Source organism: Gavia stellata, chromosome Z (assembly GCF_030936135.1).
Source record: "Gavia stellata isolate bGavSte3 chromosome Z, bGavSte3.hap2, whole genome shotgun sequence".
In the NCBI taxonomy this organism is placed as follows: domain Eukaryota; kingdom Metazoa; phylum Chordata; class Aves; order Gaviiformes; family Gaviidae; genus Gavia; species Gavia stellata.
Genome location: NC_082637.1, coordinates 39,337,636 through 39,355,842, shown reverse-complemented (window position 1 = coordinate 39,355,842; position 18,207 = coordinate 39,337,636). Strand labels below are relative to the sequence as shown.

The 18,207-nt window shown below is 39.4% G+C and overlaps 1 protein-coding gene across 5 annotated transcripts in view; it reads left to right on the top strand.

The window, feature by feature from the left end:
* Positions 1-18,207, top strand: part of TJP2 (tight junction protein 2) — a 53,644-nt gene that overhangs the window by 15,748 nt on the left and 19,689 nt on the right. For 3 of the 5 annotated variants that reach the window (XM_059834312.1, XM_059834311.1, XM_059834310.1), the window contains exons 1-3: positions 10,037-10,108; positions 14,068-14,121; positions 16,144-16,268. In XM_059834312.1, the coding sequence (XP_059690295.1) occupies positions 10,037-10,108; positions 14,068-14,121; positions 16,144-16,268 (251 nt within the window). Of the gene's footprint in view, positions 1-10,036; positions 10,109-10,728; positions 10,753-11,651; positions 11,706-14,067; positions 14,122-16,143; positions 16,269-18,207 lie in introns of those variants that run through there. The other 2 variants (XM_059834309.1, XM_059834313.1) reach the window with 2 other exon arrangements.

Here is an 18,207-nt window from a genome sequence, read left to right as displayed (position 1 = left end):
AAGTCAGAGACAGTCTTTAAAGCTGGTGTTGATCAGGTGAGCTGAAAGCTTAGTGTCCCTTCAGTAGCTTTACCTTCTTATAGGGTATACAAAAAAACTTACCAGCACCTTAGTCTGTCTGACAAGGTGAAAGTGTAGGAAAACTGCTCAGAAAAAGGAACAGCAAATAAACTCTGTTCACTTTCCAGTGTGTATATACATATGCTACATACACAAGTATAATTGATCTGTCAACCTTTTACCTAGATTAATTTTGATCTTTGAAATTGCTTGGCTTCCAGGTTTTTATCTCCTGAAGCCTTGCTGTGATTTTGAAAAAGAGGTGGTGGGGAAATCTACTTTACATAAAGATTGGGCACATGCTGTGCCCCAAGAGGTCAGGTTGGTTCTTTTCTTTAGAACCCTTTCAACAGCTATGGGCGAGTAAATTAGCATTTCCAAGGCTCCTTTGCTGGACTGGTGCTGCACTTCCTGGAACACTTGGGGAAAAACAGCTTCTGGCTTTCCTCTGTGAAGCAACATACGAAAAGGAAGAAAACTTTGATGAAAATAATGTGCTTCCCCCAACAGGAAGCAACCAATGGGTCAAAATTTGTGAGGGAAGAGCTTCAATCGAAATATGAAATTGCTATTTTGGAGAAGAAAACAGATCTCATTTCCAAAAAAAAAAAAAAAAAAGGCAAATGCAAAAAAATGTTTTAAATTATTTTATTTTTTAGAAAACAACTTCTGCCTCTGGACAAGTAACACTCTGGGAACTAACATTATTTTCAGGCAGCCACCTGTACTGCTTTGATGGTATGCTACCAGGAGTAGGTCCTCATTTACCATTATTGGGGGCAGGGAGAATGGTGAGAAGGGCATAAAGCGGTATTTATGCAGCAAAGTGTAACAAATTCAGAACATGAAACTCAAGATCATTTTACAACCTTTCCTTGCTACACAGATTAAAAATATACATGCAAAACTTCTAAACTTTTCTGGGATAGGGTGGAAGATGTTAGAGGAGTAGTTTACACTTGTTAGAGCTGAATTCTACTGAGCTTAGATGCCTACATATGCATCATCAAAATCCCGTACAATATCCCATTACAGACTAAACAAAAGCTTATTCAAGATGTGGAGGGGGAAAAAAAAAACCCACAAACAAAAAACTGATTGTATCCAAAACACAGCTGCACGATATACAGGTCTTACCTACTGAAAACCTAAAACTCATAAAAAGATAGCTTAGTTCTATTTCAGGAGTAAGTTCCCTCCATTGTATTTTGCCCAACAACAGTTCTGTCATCACCCTGGTGAAATTACCCTGGGAAAATGCACTGTATATCGTGCAGCTTTGATGAAAATAATGTTAGTTCCCAGAGCGTTACTTGTCCAGAGGCAGAAGTTGTTTTCTAAAAAATAAAATAATTTAAAACATTTTTTTTTGCATTTGCCTTTTTTTTTTTTTTTTTTTTTGGAAATGAGATCTGCTTTCTTCTCCAAAATAGCAATTTCATATTTCGATTGAAGCTCTTCTCTCACAAATTTTGACCCATTGCATTTACCTGCTTCCAATAGTTAGAGAGGGAACAGGCAGTTCTAAAAAGATAGTTGTTCAACAAGCATCATAGTTTTAAAAAGGCACCACACAATCCTAAGTAATTTCTGGGTACTTAATTGAAATGATTAACTGTTGTTCTTGCTGGCAGGGATCGCAACTACTGTGAAATACAAGTGAATGAACTTTAGAAAATTCCAGTGTGCGTGTTGCTTGACTTTTCTGGTGTAATAAGATGTGCTGGTTTTGGCTGGGATAGAGTTAATTTTCTTCATAGTAGTTAGCATGGGGCTGTGTTTTGAATTTGTGCTGAAAACAGTGTTGATAGTACAGGGATGTTTTGGTTATTGCTGAGCAGTGCTTACACAGAGTCGAGGCCTTTTCTGCTTCTCACACAACCCCACCAGCGAGTAGGCTGGGGGTGCACAAGAAACTGGGAGGGGACTCAGCTGGGACAGCTGTCCCCAACTGACTAAAGGGATATTCCATACTATATGATGTCATGCTCAGTATATAAACTAGGGGGAAAGCTGGCCAGGAGAACTCTGCTTGGGGACAGGCTGGGCATCAGTCAGAGGGTGGTGAGCAATTGTTTTCATTTGCATCACTTGTCTGTCTTGGGTTTTTTGGTTGGGTTTTTTTTGTTGTTATTTTCCTTTTCATTACTATTGTTGTTATTATTTTACTTCATTTATCGAACTGTTCTTATCTCAACCCCTAAGCTTTCTCACTTTCACTTTTCTGATTCTCTCCCCCATCCTGCTGGGGCAGGGGGGGAGTGAGCGAGTGGCTGTGTGGTGCTTGGTTGCCAGCTGGGATTAAACCACAACATGAGACATTATGCCTTTATGTCAGCAAAACTGAGATGTTAAAGGACTTCATGGTACTTCTTGAAAGTGTAAACGTCTTATGTTCAGGTTGAAAGTAGCCTGGAAGAAAAAGCTCCACTCCAAAAATGTAACTATGATTCTCCTTTTTATTGTTAGTGTTAAAATGTAATGTTTCTAACTTCAGGTGCAACTGTCATGCAGTATTGGTTCAAAATCTCGTTTAGAATTTTTCAGCTACCCATTTACATGGTGTTGTGGTGTGACTGATGAATAATACGCATGGTTTATCTTTGGAGTACCAGATGTTTCTCTCTTTTCAGAACATAAAAGTGCTTGAGGAATATTTTTATTGCCTTTGTGTAAGTGGTGCAATTATTTCTTGAAATAATTGTGGTGGAAAGGCACTTAATAAAGCTGGAATTTAAAAACAACAACAACAAAACAGTCTGTTTGACTGATGATAGGATAGGTGCTTGAGATTAAAGAAACAAAACAAAAAACACCCAACACCTTCTTTTAACACCACATTTCCTGTCATTTTTAGTCTGAAAGGAAGATTTTGAAATAGGTTTATTGCCTAACAAGATGTTGGGACTTTCTCAGAATTTTTTAACTTACATAAATTACATTTATGAAAATCACTCAAATGCCAGCCCGTTTGAAAAATAAATAAAGATACTGTGTAATATTGAGTCTAGTTCTTCAGAGCAATAATACCATGCTGTGTGCCAAAGCAATAGCCTGAAGTTGTATTTCTAAAACTCGGAAGAAGTGCTCTATTTAACATCATCTTATGGGGCAGGAAAGCAGTGTATGCCTCAGTTGCAGCATCACTGCACCACCTAGTGTCTCTGGGGGTGAGTTGCGAGTTGTACACCACCTTCTAGAATATGGGCAAATAGACAAGTTACATGACCTGTCAATGGCTATCAGGATATCCTAGGGTAAAGTCTATGCATGAGGGCAGTAATCTGTTGTTTTATCAAAGGTGGATTAAAAAGCAGGAGAGAATCTATTTTCTCACAGTCTTAAGTACCCCTAAACAGCAGAATTCACAGGGTCAGTCAAGGGGCTGCATGTAAATGAGCAGGAGGAGTGTGGAAATCGTTGTCATCAAAAAGATGATGTTGTTTAGTTCGTATCTTGTGAACCCAGCATATGAGGTAGTTGTGTGTTTGGGAAGAGAAACCTGCATTGCCAGAGATGAAAAGGGGTGTTCGTCTTCCGTGAACCTTCTAGAAGTGCTTGTTTGTAGAGGCAAGGAAAGCTTAATGAGCTTGAGAAGAAAAAAAACATCTAGAAAGCAAGCAAACAAACAAAAAACCCGCCTTGGATTTTTAATAGCTCTTACTAAGGTGAATTGTGACTAGAACTCAAAATGAAAAATACTGATTCTCCCTTTTCTTCCTTTCAGCTTGTCCTGCCCTCTGAAAGACTTCAATATAATTGGTAAATCTTTGTCTTCTAAATATACAGGAAACACAGTTTTCCTAGGCAATATCTTACTGGCATGGACAGATAAAAATTTCCCCAAAAACCTAATTTTTTTTTTTTATTTTTTCCCCCCAAAAGATTCTAGTGTATGCATTATTCGGATACTTGCACGTACAGCCTCCCCAGCTCTGTTTAGGTGTTACTTTAATACAGAGTTGAAACAAATAAAACTATTCAGAGATTATGTGCTTTACTCAGCAAAAGGATGCCTAACGCCACATTCTTTACTGGCTTCTTTTCAGTGTCCAGGTTACTTGTTATTCCCTTTATTTTTTGAAATTGCAGAATAATGAAATATTTGCAAAACCTAAATCCCATGCCTATATTTTGATGTGGTTTTTCTTGTGCTCAGGCAAATTTATGCAAAAAGTCTTTCAACTGGGGCTGCTATTTCATCACTGTGAACCATTTGAAGAGCGCTAGTGCAGGGAATGCTATTATGGGCAGATTGCGTGATATCCTTCGTTACGTTTAAGCATCGTTTGTCATTGACATGCTGTGAGCTGGATTAAGTAGTATATTTTAAATTAAAAAGCACACAACTTGTCAAAGCTCTAGATCAGTGGAGATGTTCTCTATGTGTGCAACTTTTTTTCCATTTCCTTTGGCTTATGTTTTTTAAACAATTTTTGTGCACTAGAAAATCTGGGGTGTTATGCTGTGAATGTTAGTAACAGGGCTGCAGTGCAAATGAGACCTGGATGTGTTTGTCGATCAATATACTAAATAGTCTGATGAACAGTGCTCTTGCCCTTCATCTCCTCAGTTCTGCATTGGACTGGATTCTAGTTCAGTTTGCAGTCTGGAAGGCATTTGGAGTGTTGTAGTGTAACAAGGTAGAAATGAACACAAGTTCTACAACCCTGGAATTTTTCCCCATCTGTTAGCTGGCTAAAACTTCCACAATGGGAGAAGGTTGACTCCTGTTTTCCTATTACAGGTGCTGTTTTGGTGTGAGACTTCTGTTTGGCAGAAATGAAGGAAGTCTATGTGTTTGCTTCCTTTCACAACACGTTTCAGTGGATAGGCTATTTGACTTGAAGTCAAGAGGCCTGAACTATGCTCTTGGCTCTGCAGCTGACAGCTTCAGCCCTGGGTGTTTTTTAAGAAGGAGTAGTTTTGTTAATTGGAGGCAAAATTTGTAGTGAAATAGTCCTGAGCACAGTGTCAAGTAATGACTGTGGGGATTGTCAACATGCTGGATTCAAACTGCTCCTGGAAGAGCTTAATTATTGTCTAGTAAACAGTTCTTGTTTGATGGTTTTAAAAGTTTTCATGCAACTTAAGTAGTGAAGAGTGGTCTTTGAATGCCTGGAATAGGCATGTTGTACTTATGTAGCATTTGCCAGTGCTGTTGTAGATAGAATTTACAAATTATAGCAAGTGACTAGTGTAACTGTTAAGTGAAATATGATTAAGAAAAGTTTTTGACATCGTCACTTATTTTGCATTAAAAACAGTTTTATTTGTGTTTCTGTGTAATGGCATTCAGTTTATCAAATCTATGAAGAACAAATGATTAGAAACGTTATGCTCAGTTTATATTTTCTTTAAATACATCTTTTTAGACAACCCTTATCTTGAGATTACTGCTTCTAAATGCATTTTGGAAAAAAATGTTTCTCACACAGTCTGATATATTCAGTCATTTTTCACTATGTTAATTAAGAATACTTGGCAGGCTCTGGATATGCAGCCTGTGTTACATGATCGTCTTTTTATAGTCATCTTTAATAGCCTAGTAGGCGATAGCCTACAGCTGAAGAAGAGGAGGTGTGGACCTTCACACCACATACTGATATACAGGCTGCTTCTCATTTCACTCAGCTTCCACTGTCTATTGAGGGGATCTCTTCGGGATCCTCCAGAAATTGAAGTGGATCAAACATCTTTGAGTGGTTGTAAATCTAGGGCCATACAATTTTGTCTGTCATAATTGTCTTTATGCAGGCAGGTCACATGTGAGGGCAGTTTCTGAATCCTCTGATAACGTATCTGGTGTTTGAGACCAGGTATGCTGCCGACATCTTGATGCAGCTCTGGAGTCCCTCCATTTGGCTGCTATTATCAGTGGCTAGAACACCCTCGGTTCCCATCCTTTACAGGTGGGTGACTTTCAGTTAAACTTGAAGTTCTTGATCATCTTCTGTATAGGAGTCTGTCTTTAGGGAAAACCTGGACTCAGCTTTCAAGGTTTTTATGCCTAAGTCCATGGTAGCAGATGAAGGGGGCAGGGGAGGGTGGGGAAGGACCTCGTTTTGTGTCACTTCCATAATGGAGGCAACAAGACCGTTTAAGGTTTCCCTTCTGCTTAGTTACACAGCCTTGTCTAGACTATGTGTGAGGAAACACCCTTTTTCTTTGCTGGCTAGACGGGAAGAGATCAAAACAGACAGTGCTAGGTGTAAGACTTCTAGTTAGCTTTTCTGCTGGGGAGGCCCTGCTGAGGTAAGGAAGCTCTTTTTTCATCTGGGTGAGTGGAGAGATACTGCCTTCTGCTGCAAGGCTTTGTTGTGACATTCTGAGGTGGCTCTGTTGGAGCAGAATAACCCCATGCATCAGTACGGGTTCGGGGCTGACCTGCTGGAGAGCAGCTCTGTGGAAAGGGACCTGGGAGTCCTGGTGGCCAACAGGATGACCATGAGCCAGCAATGTGCCCTTGTGGCCAAGAAGGCCAGTGGCATCCTGGGGTGCATCAAGAAGAGTGTGGCGACCAGGTCGAGGGAGGTTATCCTCCCCCTCTACTCTGCCCTGGTGAGACCACATCTGGAGCACTGTGTCCAGTTCTGGGCTCCCCGGTTCAAGGAGGACAGGGAGCTGCTGGAGAGGGTATAGCAAAGGGCTACAAAGATGATTAGGGGACTGGAACATCTTTCTTATGAGGAAAGGCTGAGGGGACTGGTGTCTTTTTAGTCTGGAGAAGAGAAGACTGAGGGGGGATCTTGTTAATGCTTCTCAATACTTAAGGGGTGGGTGCCAGGAGGATGGGACCAGTCTTTTTTCAGTGGTGCCCAGTGACAGGACAAGAGGTAACGGGAACAAACTTGGTCATAGGAAGTTCCATCTAAACATGAGGAGGAACTTCTTTACTTTGAGGGTGGCAGAGCACTGGAACAGGCTGCCCGGAGAGGTTGTGGAGTCTCCTTCTCTGGAGATACTCAAAACTGGCCTGGATGTATTCCTGTGCAATCTGCTCTAGGTGAACCTGCTCTGGCAGTGGGGTTGGACTCAATGATTTCCAGAAGTCCCTTCCAACCCCAACCAGTTTTCTGGGAGCTTGTGCTTTTTGCTGTCACGGTTTATAGAACAAATCATCATGCTTAGTTTTTAATTAATTTTTCCCTACATGATTCACAAAATTAAAGCTGCTCAGCAGAAAAGGACCTGGGGGTGCTGGTTGACAGCTGGCTGAATACGAGCCAGCAGTGTGCCCAGGTGGCCGAGAAGGCCAACGGCATCCTGGCCTGTATCAGGAACAGTGTGGCCAGCAGGAGTAGGGAGGTGATCGTGCCCCTGTACTCGGTGCTGGTGACTTTCAGTTCAGGCCTCACCTCGAATCCTGTGTTCAGTTTTGGGCCCCTCACTACAAGAAGGACATTGAGGTGCTGGAGTGTGTCCAGAGAAGGGCGACGAAGCTGGTGAGGAGTCTGGAGCACAAGTCTTATGAGGAGCAGCTGAGGGAACTGGGGTTGTTCAGTGTGGAGAAGAGGAGGCTGAGGGGAGACCTCATCGCTCTCTACAACTACCTGAAAGGGGGTTGCAGAGAGGTGGGTGTTGGTCTCTTCTCCCAAGTGACTAGTGACAGGACAAGAGGAAGTAGCCTCAAGTTGTGCCAGGGGAGGTTTAGGCTGGATATTAGGAAAAATCTCTTTACTGAGAGAGTGGTGAAGCATTGGAACAGGCTGCCGAGGGAGGTGGTGAATTCACCGTAACTGGACTTGTTCAAGGGACGTGTGGACGAGGCATTGTGGGACATGGTTTTGTGAGCATGGTGGTGTTGGGTTGATGGTTGGACTTGGATGATCTTACAGATCTTTTCCAACCTTAATGGTTCTGTGATAGACTCCCACAAAGAACCAAGGTGTATGTGTCTCGTTGGAGTTGAGCTTGCTTTCAAAGAGAGTTTCAGTTTTAAATGTCTCTGGATAATAGATATCAAATAGGTGTTAGATGTGAAAGGCTTGTAATTGCATCTGTAATCTTGTGCTGGGGGTGACGTTAGGCTTTAGTTTCCTTTACCCTTTGTAAAGAGGCATGCAGGTAAGGTCAAAAGACAGTGTCTGGGACAGTGCTTGCTTGTTTAAAAAAAAAAAAAGCTTTTCTTCCCATGTCACTTTGAAAAATTGACTAGAGCAATTGCTATCCTGGAGAAACTGTTTTCCTCCCAAATGAAATATCCAAATGCAAAAGCCTTCATCTTTCTTTTAACCCATCAGTCTCTTCCCAGCTCCTGTTCTGACTATCCAAGAAAATTTGTAGTAACATGCCTAGACTTCCTGATTATTTCTTTTAAATTCCTTTTCAGCTTCCTTTTAAATGTTGGTGGAGTCAATCCATCTGTCTTTCTCATTTTCCTTTAGAGACAAGGCAGTCCAGAACCAAGGAAGAAGAGTCCTTGCTGTTATAACCACTGCAGCTCATAGACAATGTTTTGCCATTTTTGTTCTCCATGTCATCAGTCTTTGGTGATATTTCTCTATTTGGAGTGCTGTTGAAGCTTTGTCAGGACAAGGAGGAGGAGAGCAGGAGAGCTGAGACGGGGCTAGAGAGGTCTCAAATACATCCTTACATTGTTTCTGCTTCCTGCTGTTTTTGTAAAAATAAGTAAATTTTAAACACTGTTTTGGAAGCTGTGAATGTGAGTCTGTTCAGAGGAATGAGTTATTTTCTTTAGAAATGTTGATGGAGATTCTAAACTATTTTGACCAAACTCTAATGACAGTCTTAAACTACTTACATTCACATGTGTGCTGTGGAAGTGAGAAGCCCCATTCAGAGGCTGGTGTCAGTGCGCTTCTCCTGGACCCCCTCGGAGCAGGCTGAATGGTGTTCACCCTCGGCAGCTCAATGCTGAAGGGGCAAGCCTGTGTTCATCCTAGTTCTGCTGGCTCATGCAGAGATGGGGTCAGAGTTGAAACACGGGATGTTGAAATCCGTCTTCATTTTAAATGGAAAAACCTAAAAAAACCCCAAAAACCTCCACATTTTCCACCGCTGTCTGAATTCTTACTTTTCAGCAGTTAAAATTGTTCCACTCATGAAAAATGCAATCTACAGATGGAGGTTTTGGTTAGCACTGTGCACTGAACGTGGCATGTGTTCCGATCTGTTCACTGCCTGAGAAACGTACTTACCTAAAGTCTAGGGGAAAAGTTCGCTTAAGGCTTAAATTTCACAGCATTCATGAGGCATAGATGGAACTGATAGCTTGACCTGTTTTCCAATGAAGTAATTTGTTTGGCTGTATGATTAGCTTATCATTCTTACAAATACCTTACTAAATGTTTGAGGGCAGAGGGAGTGTCTTGTTATGTGTGGCTATTATAATTTTGTTTCTGTTTCTCTTTTTGCTTGCTGGAGCAAAGTCTACAGTTCTGCAAGTGTTTATATGCAATTTTACATGTGAAATTGAAGGGATTACTCACATGTACACACTTATTTCTGCATAAGGACTTCCTGGATTCAGCAGTTTAATTGTTAAGACTTGATAAGAGGCTGCTAAACCACAGCATTACTCAAGATAATGGAGTCAAGTGGTAATTTTTACTATAAAGTATTATAGTCAGAATACAAATTTTCAAATAATCTGCACTGTACTTCTTAAGCCTTTTTTCTTTAAAGTTTCAAGTAGGTACTTGGTGGGGTCAACCCATATGTGCTTGGAAGAAGAATAACTTGCTACATATTGATCTGTTTCTGACAATTTTTTTTTAAAAAACTAAGATTACATTACTGCTTTTTCCTGGGGTCTCTTAAAGTGAGAGTTAGATAAACTCTTGGTAGATTTCCCTACTGTGGTTTTAATGTGTTTCTGTGTGAAACTGACAGCAGGATTTGTTCGAGTATGTAGGCCACTATTGTATTAGAATTACATAACCATGTTGAGTGGTGGAAACAGATGAAAAGACGGGGATGTACAACGTCCCCTCACAGATTATATCCTGCAACAATGAAGACAGCTCAAGCTCTGCACAGAATGTGGTCACATGCAGTCAAAAAGTTGGGGATTTTGAAAGGGCACGTGAGTTGCTTTTTGTTGCATCTTGCTCCAAGTCTTTTCTTCCCCTCCTCCCCTCGTATATCTCTCCCCTCTCCAACTCAGTTTTATAGCTAGATAACTGTTGTGGCAGGTCTTCTGTCAGTGTGAATGAAGTTGTCTTCAGTGATCTCTCAGTAGCAAGTAATTGCATAAACCTCTGATGACTGTCAGTGAGACTTGCAACAGCTTGCCTGTTTGTAACACACAGATGATTTTAGCACTTTGACTAGTTTCCTGCCAAAGATTCTGTTAAGCAGTCTATTTTGGGGATGTAGAAAGCACCTGTCATTTTGGTATATGAGCATTAGGCAGATTTAAGCAAATCCTGACTACAGTGCTCTAATTAGAAATGGACTGACTTTAGTCACTAATGAATTTAGAGTAGCTAATTGCACTAATTTGCATTTACTGCAGGTAGCCTGCTATCTGTGTGAAACCTGGGTAGACTAGCAAAACAGTTACTGTCAGTAACTGGAGGTGGGGTTCTTAACCATTTTGCCTGCCTTTCTTTCTGCAGTGTTTTGGTGTGCAATCTTGCAGTGAAATTGCGATTCTGTAAGGGATGCACAGGCTGCTCAGGATCCCTTTGTGTTTCCTTACAGATGAATTATGAAGAAATTGGCAAGGTGATGGAGGCCTTTTGTAACCCATCACTTGATGCATTTAGAGGAGAGTCATATTAGATGTGGAATACAGGAATTTTGTGATTGTGGTGGAGACTTCAATCTTAGTTTTGATCAAGTCCTCAACTGATGATTTGTAACATTTGTGGTCTCTCCCTCCCTCTCAATCTTCTCTTCTCCATTAATCTGTCAGTATGGGTTAGCATTGTGGCAATGGCAAGCAGCAGTATGTTTTATAATGTTAAAGAGATTATTGCTTAGAGATTTGAGGGAGTACAGATGTGGTTTCTGCCTTATAGGCTTCCAAGGTGACCATTCAGTTCTCTGAACCGTGTTGCAGAGCCTGCATAGCTTTATCAGTGTGGCAGAACTAGTCCTGTTGTCTTGGTAATTATATTGCACAAGATCAGCTTTGCAAGTACATTAGCGTACTTTCCTTCACTAATACAGCATACAGCAAATGGAGACAGTTTCCCAAGGAGCAGTTTCTAAAAATGTATTACTTTAACAAATACTTATGAATTTAAAAGTTAATTATTTAATTAGCTTTTGTTGTGTGTTCAGTAACAGTTTCAAGCTAAAAATAAACCCCCAAAATTTACGCAGAAAGTACCCGAGACAGTCACTGATACTATAAGGAATTTTTTTCTAGACACAGATGAGATGATACTATAGGCTCAACATCTTACAAGACCTAGGCACAGATGACATGATACTATAGCTCAACATTTTGCAAGACCTTAATTGTAGTGTCTATAGGCAGCAGTTTCTTTTCAATTCTTATTACTTACTTTAGTGGCCAGATACTGTGAGGCTTACTTGTCAAAGCAAAATAAACTTAACCCTGTTAGTTTACGATGCTTTGATTTACTACACAATGCATCTCTCCAGTTGTGCACAAGGTTTTACTTGTGCCACTGCTCATGGGAGGCCTAGTTTTCTGGAAGGAAATTCCTGTAAGCTTACCTGTTTCATACCCATAAATCTGTCCCGAATATCTTTACTGTGCTTTCCTCAGTCCTTTTACTGCGGTGTTGTACTGAATAAGCAGTCATTTCTCAGGCCTTCCTTTAGTAGGTAGTGTATTGAAGAACCTGGTGTTAGAGTTTCTGGAAGAGTAAGGCAATTATGCTGTTCTTTGTTCTCACTGGTAGTAAGCTCTCATCGATTGCATCCTGCCTACCTTGCTATTTTGCCTGCGCAGAGCTGGACTCAGTATTCTAGGCTGGGAGGTAATGTTAGTAAGAACTGCATACAGTGCAGACTGAATTTAAATGATGTTCTTGTTATACATGTAAGTTGTTGAGGCTTTTATACAGTGAGAAGGATGGAAAAGGTTTTCCTTCTCCCCTGCTTCTACAAAATTTGAACCTACCTGCTTGTCTTGCAAATTTTACCCATCATTTGATACTGTCTTTCATTTCTGAAACTTTCTTCAGTGAAGTCAGCTGGAATTTAAGTGACACTGAGGCCCTTCTTTAGCACAGACTGGTTTTTTGCAGAGCTAAAAAATATCGTATAGAAAAGCAGGACAGTGATGGTGTAGCCAAGCGTCAATAGTAGGTAAACTGTTTACACATTTTCATACATGCCAGACAGGCAAGGCTAGTCACTTCTATTTACCGCAGCATCACAGCAGCTCAGAAAAAGCGCGTAGTTAAGGAGAAATTTTTTACTATGGAAGGTTCTCTGTGTAAGGGAATATATGTAGTGAGACAGTTGAGTGTCAGCTAGTTGAAACATTAAAACATGTCAGCTGATTAAATGGGAATATCAGATAAAAGAATTTCAACATGTGCTTCAGCAGAGTAATTCACTGACCCAAGACATAGATGTTTTAATACTAACAATTATAAATGCCACTCATTCTTGTCTGATCTAGATGAGTAGAAATTGAGAAGTACTTATTTGTATTATTTTTAATATAAGCCATTCTCTCCTCCAGCTATTTTGAATGAATTTTTTAATTAGACCCAAAAGGTTCTGGAAACTGGGGAGCATTGTTCATTTTCTGGGAGAACAGTGGAAATTTAACACTGAGTGTTGTAAAATTCCTGGTAAGAATGCAGCATGTTTTTGTATTCCCACAGGAACTCTGAGCAGGACTTTCATTTTAAGTTTGTTTTTTCAATACAGTGAATGTGCAATGGAAAATGTAAACCTAGTTCCTTCTTTGCATTTGAGAAACAGCATCCATAGCTTGCTAGAGAGTTGTGTACTGCCAGAGGACTTTTACTCTGGAAATACTGGGGGTGCTTTAAAGTACAGGCATACCTTTCTTGTGTCAATTCTCTGGCTATTGTTTTGGAGCTTAGTTGCCAGTAATCTGTTTAATGCCTTTAAAAAAACTGTTAAGTCAGAACTGAGCTTCTGTCTGAACTTCAGTTTTCTGAGCAAACTCTTCGCTTCCCAAGAAAGACAACCACTTTTAGCAGTAAAAACAAACAATCCTACAGCTTGAGTATGTGCATGCACATACTCATGCAATGCCTGGATTTTTCTTCTGCAATGGATGCTTTGCATTTTGAAATGTTTGCAGTACATCAAATATTGTGGCTCATTTTTCTCCTCATTTTACAAGCCAGGCACTGAAGGGGCTGACTGTGTACTATATGATGCATCACAGCTGGGTGATTATTCTGTATTAAATTTCAAGCTGTGGTGTTGGAAAGATTTCAGGTTATATCATGTAAGAGAAACTGATCAGTTCAGGATCTGTTTTAAGTGGAAATGTGGAAAAAAAAAGTGGTTCTGACAAGTGTCACAGAGATGGATGTACCGGTGCTGTATAGTGTGATACACTGTGTTTTCCTGTAAAATTTAATTTCTTGAGGTGAACCTTAGTGGTCAGTTATGTAATTCATAGCAGTTGAAACATTTTAAGTCCACATAAACAAAAAGCAAAAGATCTGAAGGCTAGTTTATTTTGAAAACCTCAGTTTCAACTGCTAATCTTATTGCATACTGGAATGGAGAGTTCTTCCCTAAGTATTTTGTGTGTTATTTGAATCGGGGCTGTATAATGCTAGGGTGGTCTGAATTCAATAACCTTGCTGAATGAGACTTTTGCAGAAAATCAGAATGAGCTGTTAAATCGGTGAAATGTGAAGGGATTCTACCACCCCAGACGTGTTAATATTTTTTTCCTTTTTAAAGAAAAATCATCATTAATTGAAATATATACATTTCGTACTAACTCTACCAAATTATTAGAATATGCATATTATTTTTATACCTGTGTTTTAATGGGGTATTTCACATTTTAATTTAGATAGTTGTATGCTTTGTGTTTTACTAATTGGTTTCTGTGTGCAACAGGCCCCAGGCATGGAAGAGCTGATATGGGAACAGTACACTGTGACCTTACAAAAGGTGAGTGAGTGCCTGTTATATTTTTAGTTTTCAGATATGCAAGCACTGGTTTAGTCTAAATATGTTTTACAATAGATGTTATTAGTATATCTGAGTCTAGAATAGGATGAATTTGTTGTCCAAATCAGATACGTTTTTCATTTTAAAGCTTAATTGTTAGTTACTTGTACAATAGCATGACTCTTAAATTGTTAATTTACTCTTAACGTTAAAGTGCTATATTCGCTACTGTTTGGTCTTTGTAATGACAGTATAATATACCACATGCCAGCCGCATAGGTAAATTTGTCATTGAATAACCTCAAAAACAAAGCAGATGGTTCTGTGAAGCAGTGTGGTTAATGTCCAAGCTTTATAATAGTCACTGAACATAATTCCACTGATTTTATTTTTTTTTTATACTTTAATATCTACCAGTGTACAATCTAGTGGAAAACTACTGTCATCAAAATTTCTAAAATACATGGACTACGGATGTCACTTTTAACAATTCTTTGAAGAAAAGAGGAAGTATCTCATTATGTAGAGTCCTTTTGAGTTAAAGAAAGCAGACAGCTTGTTTGTGAGTTCTCTAATGGTTAGGCTGCCACACCATGGTACAGGATGTGTGCTTCGGCAGTGATGGTGGTCTTCCCAGCTGTTCTGATGATCTGGGTTCAGAGAGCAGCCTGCACTGTGCTGCTTACGTTTTTTTACATGTTCTGCAATGAACTCAACTGGATGACCGGAGGTAAAATAGTGATCTTTCCTACACAGCCTGTTTTATGTGCTGAATTGTTGTGAAGGGATTGTTTTTCAGAGGTAGACAGGAGAAACATTGCAGAAGCAGACCTTAGTTCCTGTAATTTCCAACTTTTCAGATCTTGAATATCGTGTGAATGAGCATTACTTCTTTGCCTCAGAGATAGGCTTATACTGCTGAAGTGGCAAAGGGCTATTGGACTTGCTGCATCAGCCACTACCAATGAATTTTACTGTTATTTTGAATTCTGTATTATTTTGGCTTGAAGCATCAAACTGCTTCCTGTAAAACTAAGGTGCAGCAAGTGAAGTGCTGTTTTAAAAAAAAAAAACACATTGCTTTTTTTCTCCTCAAAGAAATAACCACTTAATATTGACGTTAGTGGAGCACGAGCTGGTATGTGATGAATTACACAGGCTAGTGTGAGTTGGGGAAGAGCACGCCTTCAATTTGGTGTGTTACTTTGCCACTATGTTAAAACATTTTGTTTAAATGTAGCGTAATTTGTATTTTAGTGATAAGAGGTGTATGTTAAATAAGTGATAAAATTAAACCTGTGTGTTTATCAAAATGTATGGTTTTGTGCACACCTTCTTGTCTGCAGTTCAGTTACGCTAACAGTTCTCAGTTCTAGTGTTATAGACATGCTTCCTTCACACCCTATTAAGTATTTCCCTGATATTCTATGAATGGGCTTTTATGGATCTGATATTTCTGTGATGACAAGTTTGACATAAATTACATATTTAAAATAGTTGATGGTGAGAGAGGATAATTGTACATAATTCACAAGTTCATTGTTTGCTTTTTGTAATCAGCCATGATCTTGTTTAGTTTGATTGAGGAGTAAGTAGTTATTACAAACTAGGTAGCAATCATAATGAAGATGAGATCCTGGAAAAGCTGTTCCAGTTTCCCAGGTGTCACTAACAAAGTAGATTTATCTAACAATAAATTTGGTATGAATAACCAGTGGGATGGTGCAGCAAAATGCAGGCCAAGCTAGTGGGTCCTTTACTTAATTGCTGACCATCGTAAGGCTGTAGACTGAGGTTTTGGAACGTGGGAACATGTCATCTTGTTACATGGATTTGTAAACACATTCCTTCTTAAATCTAGAGGTGCTGCGTATTTCTGCAATTCTCTGCACACAACTATCATATTTTAAATAATTTCTAGGTAGAGTGCCATCACAGGAACATTCGTGTTACTCGTTTTTCTCCCTATCAAAATTCCTATGGATGGAATTGAGTTTTGTTGTATTTGTTTTTGTTACAAAGGATTCAAAACGAGGATTTGGGATTGCAGTTTCTGGCGGCAGAGATAACCCTCATTTTGAAAATGGTGAAACATCGATAGTCATTTCAGATGTTCTCCCAGGTGGTCCAGCAGATGGATTACTTCAGTAAGCAATTTCTTATTTCTCTGTCTGGCATATTTTGATGGGCGTGGCTGTAGAATACATAAATCTTTCAGACAGGCTCGGGTGAAATCCTGGTGATTTAATCCACTCAAGATTTGATGCCCTCTTGAAAACCTGTTTTAAATAATGAAAAAAACCTCCAAACAACAAAACAAACTCCACCGGAAGGTGGTTTTATTTGCTGTTTTGTAAGAAATTAAATTTCAGTGGTGTTGAAAAGCTTTTATAGTTAAGTATGTTTCTCTTAAGATTGCGTTTCTTTTAAAGAAACAGTAGAAATACCTATTATCTTAAAACATTATCACTGTTCTTCCTCCAGGAGACACTAAATTTAGTGATCAATCATTAGTTTTCAGGAGAATGGCTTAAGTCAGCCCAAAGAAGGATCTTCACTCCTAAGATGTCAGGAGCAATAATGGGGGAAGAAAAGAAAAGTGTTTGCTAAGTATTTATTTTACATTTGAAAGAAAAAATATGGAAATAAAGTGTTTTGGTAGTCTTCCTGGTAACATCATCCTTGGTGAGGCAGCATCTATCATGGGCAAGTAATTTTAAATCTATAGGCTGAGATAAACAGTTTCTAGCCCACTGCTTATCAGCTTTTCATCCTTTGACCTGGAATACGTGATGAGGACTAGACAGTTTGGAAGAATGTTGAAGTTGTCCAGTAATAGTAAATCAAAAGAGTAGATTGTGGCCATTTTACCAAACATTAATTTTTGGTGAGGTAATGAAAAGGCTGACATTGGAGTAGTTATTGAAGGACCGAATAAAAGGATTATTGTGAAGCAGGTAAACCATTCTCAACATAAGTGTACAAAACCTGCATTTTATAGCAGCGACCCCTGCACAGCACTAGTATCATCCATTCTGTTCTGTGATCACCTGATATTTGGGAGTAAAATCATGTCCACAAATTATTTAAGGTCCTAGGTAAATTGATGATGATAGGGCAATATCAAGCGATTTGGGCACATTCAGACAAAACACTTTCTGAAGAATACTGAATGCAAAGCTGTTCCTCCAACAAACCAAGGAATATAGGCCTAGCCTTCAGAGTGTGTGGGAATTACAATCCTGCAATCTTTTTTATGGTAGAGTGAGCATAAATAGATGGGAGGTCTTGATGTAGTGTTGCAACATGAAGTTTTATACTATCTTTGGATGTATGGAGTGTGAAGAGAGCTATTTTAACTCAAATAAAGCCCAGATGAAACTGATACTGGAATATAGCTTGCTGTTCTGGCATACTCATTCAAAAAAAGGAATTGGAAGGGTATGAAAAGCGGCACAAAAATCATTTGGAAGTTAGAGAAAGTGCCTTACAAAGAGAGGCTTAAAGTGTCTAATCTTCTTATTTAAAAAGAAGATTGCCATGTGACTTGATTACAGTGAAGAGAAAATAATGGGTACAAAAGATTTCTTTTATCGAGCAGAAAATGGCACGGTAACCAGTAATTGGTTGGGCTAATGCTCTGTAAGGTTAGTAACTGAGTAGTCACCAGAATAAAGTGGTAGATTTTTTTTTTTTAAACTCCTGCACTTTTTGCGCTGAATTGCCGTTATGGAAGATACGTTTTTTAATTGTGTGTTATGGGGCTGTCTCCTGGGGTGACTGAGTTAAGTCTTAATGGTCTGTTTGACATGCAGGAGATCTGAATAGAAAAGTTAGTAATCTCTTTTGACCTGTGTTTTAGGGCAGGGAGGACTTTTTGTGTATTATAGTTTGGTTGGGTTTTTTACCCCCCCCCCCCCCCCCCCCCAATCATCTTTCTTCAGGGTAGATGGGACCTGAATGCCAGTCTTTCAGAAAAGTGTACTAGAGTGGTACTTGTCAAGATCTGTCTGAATACTGCTCTGGCTGCAGCAATTTGAAGCTCTCTTGAAATTCTTATGTTGTTGTGAAAAAAATATAGCACTA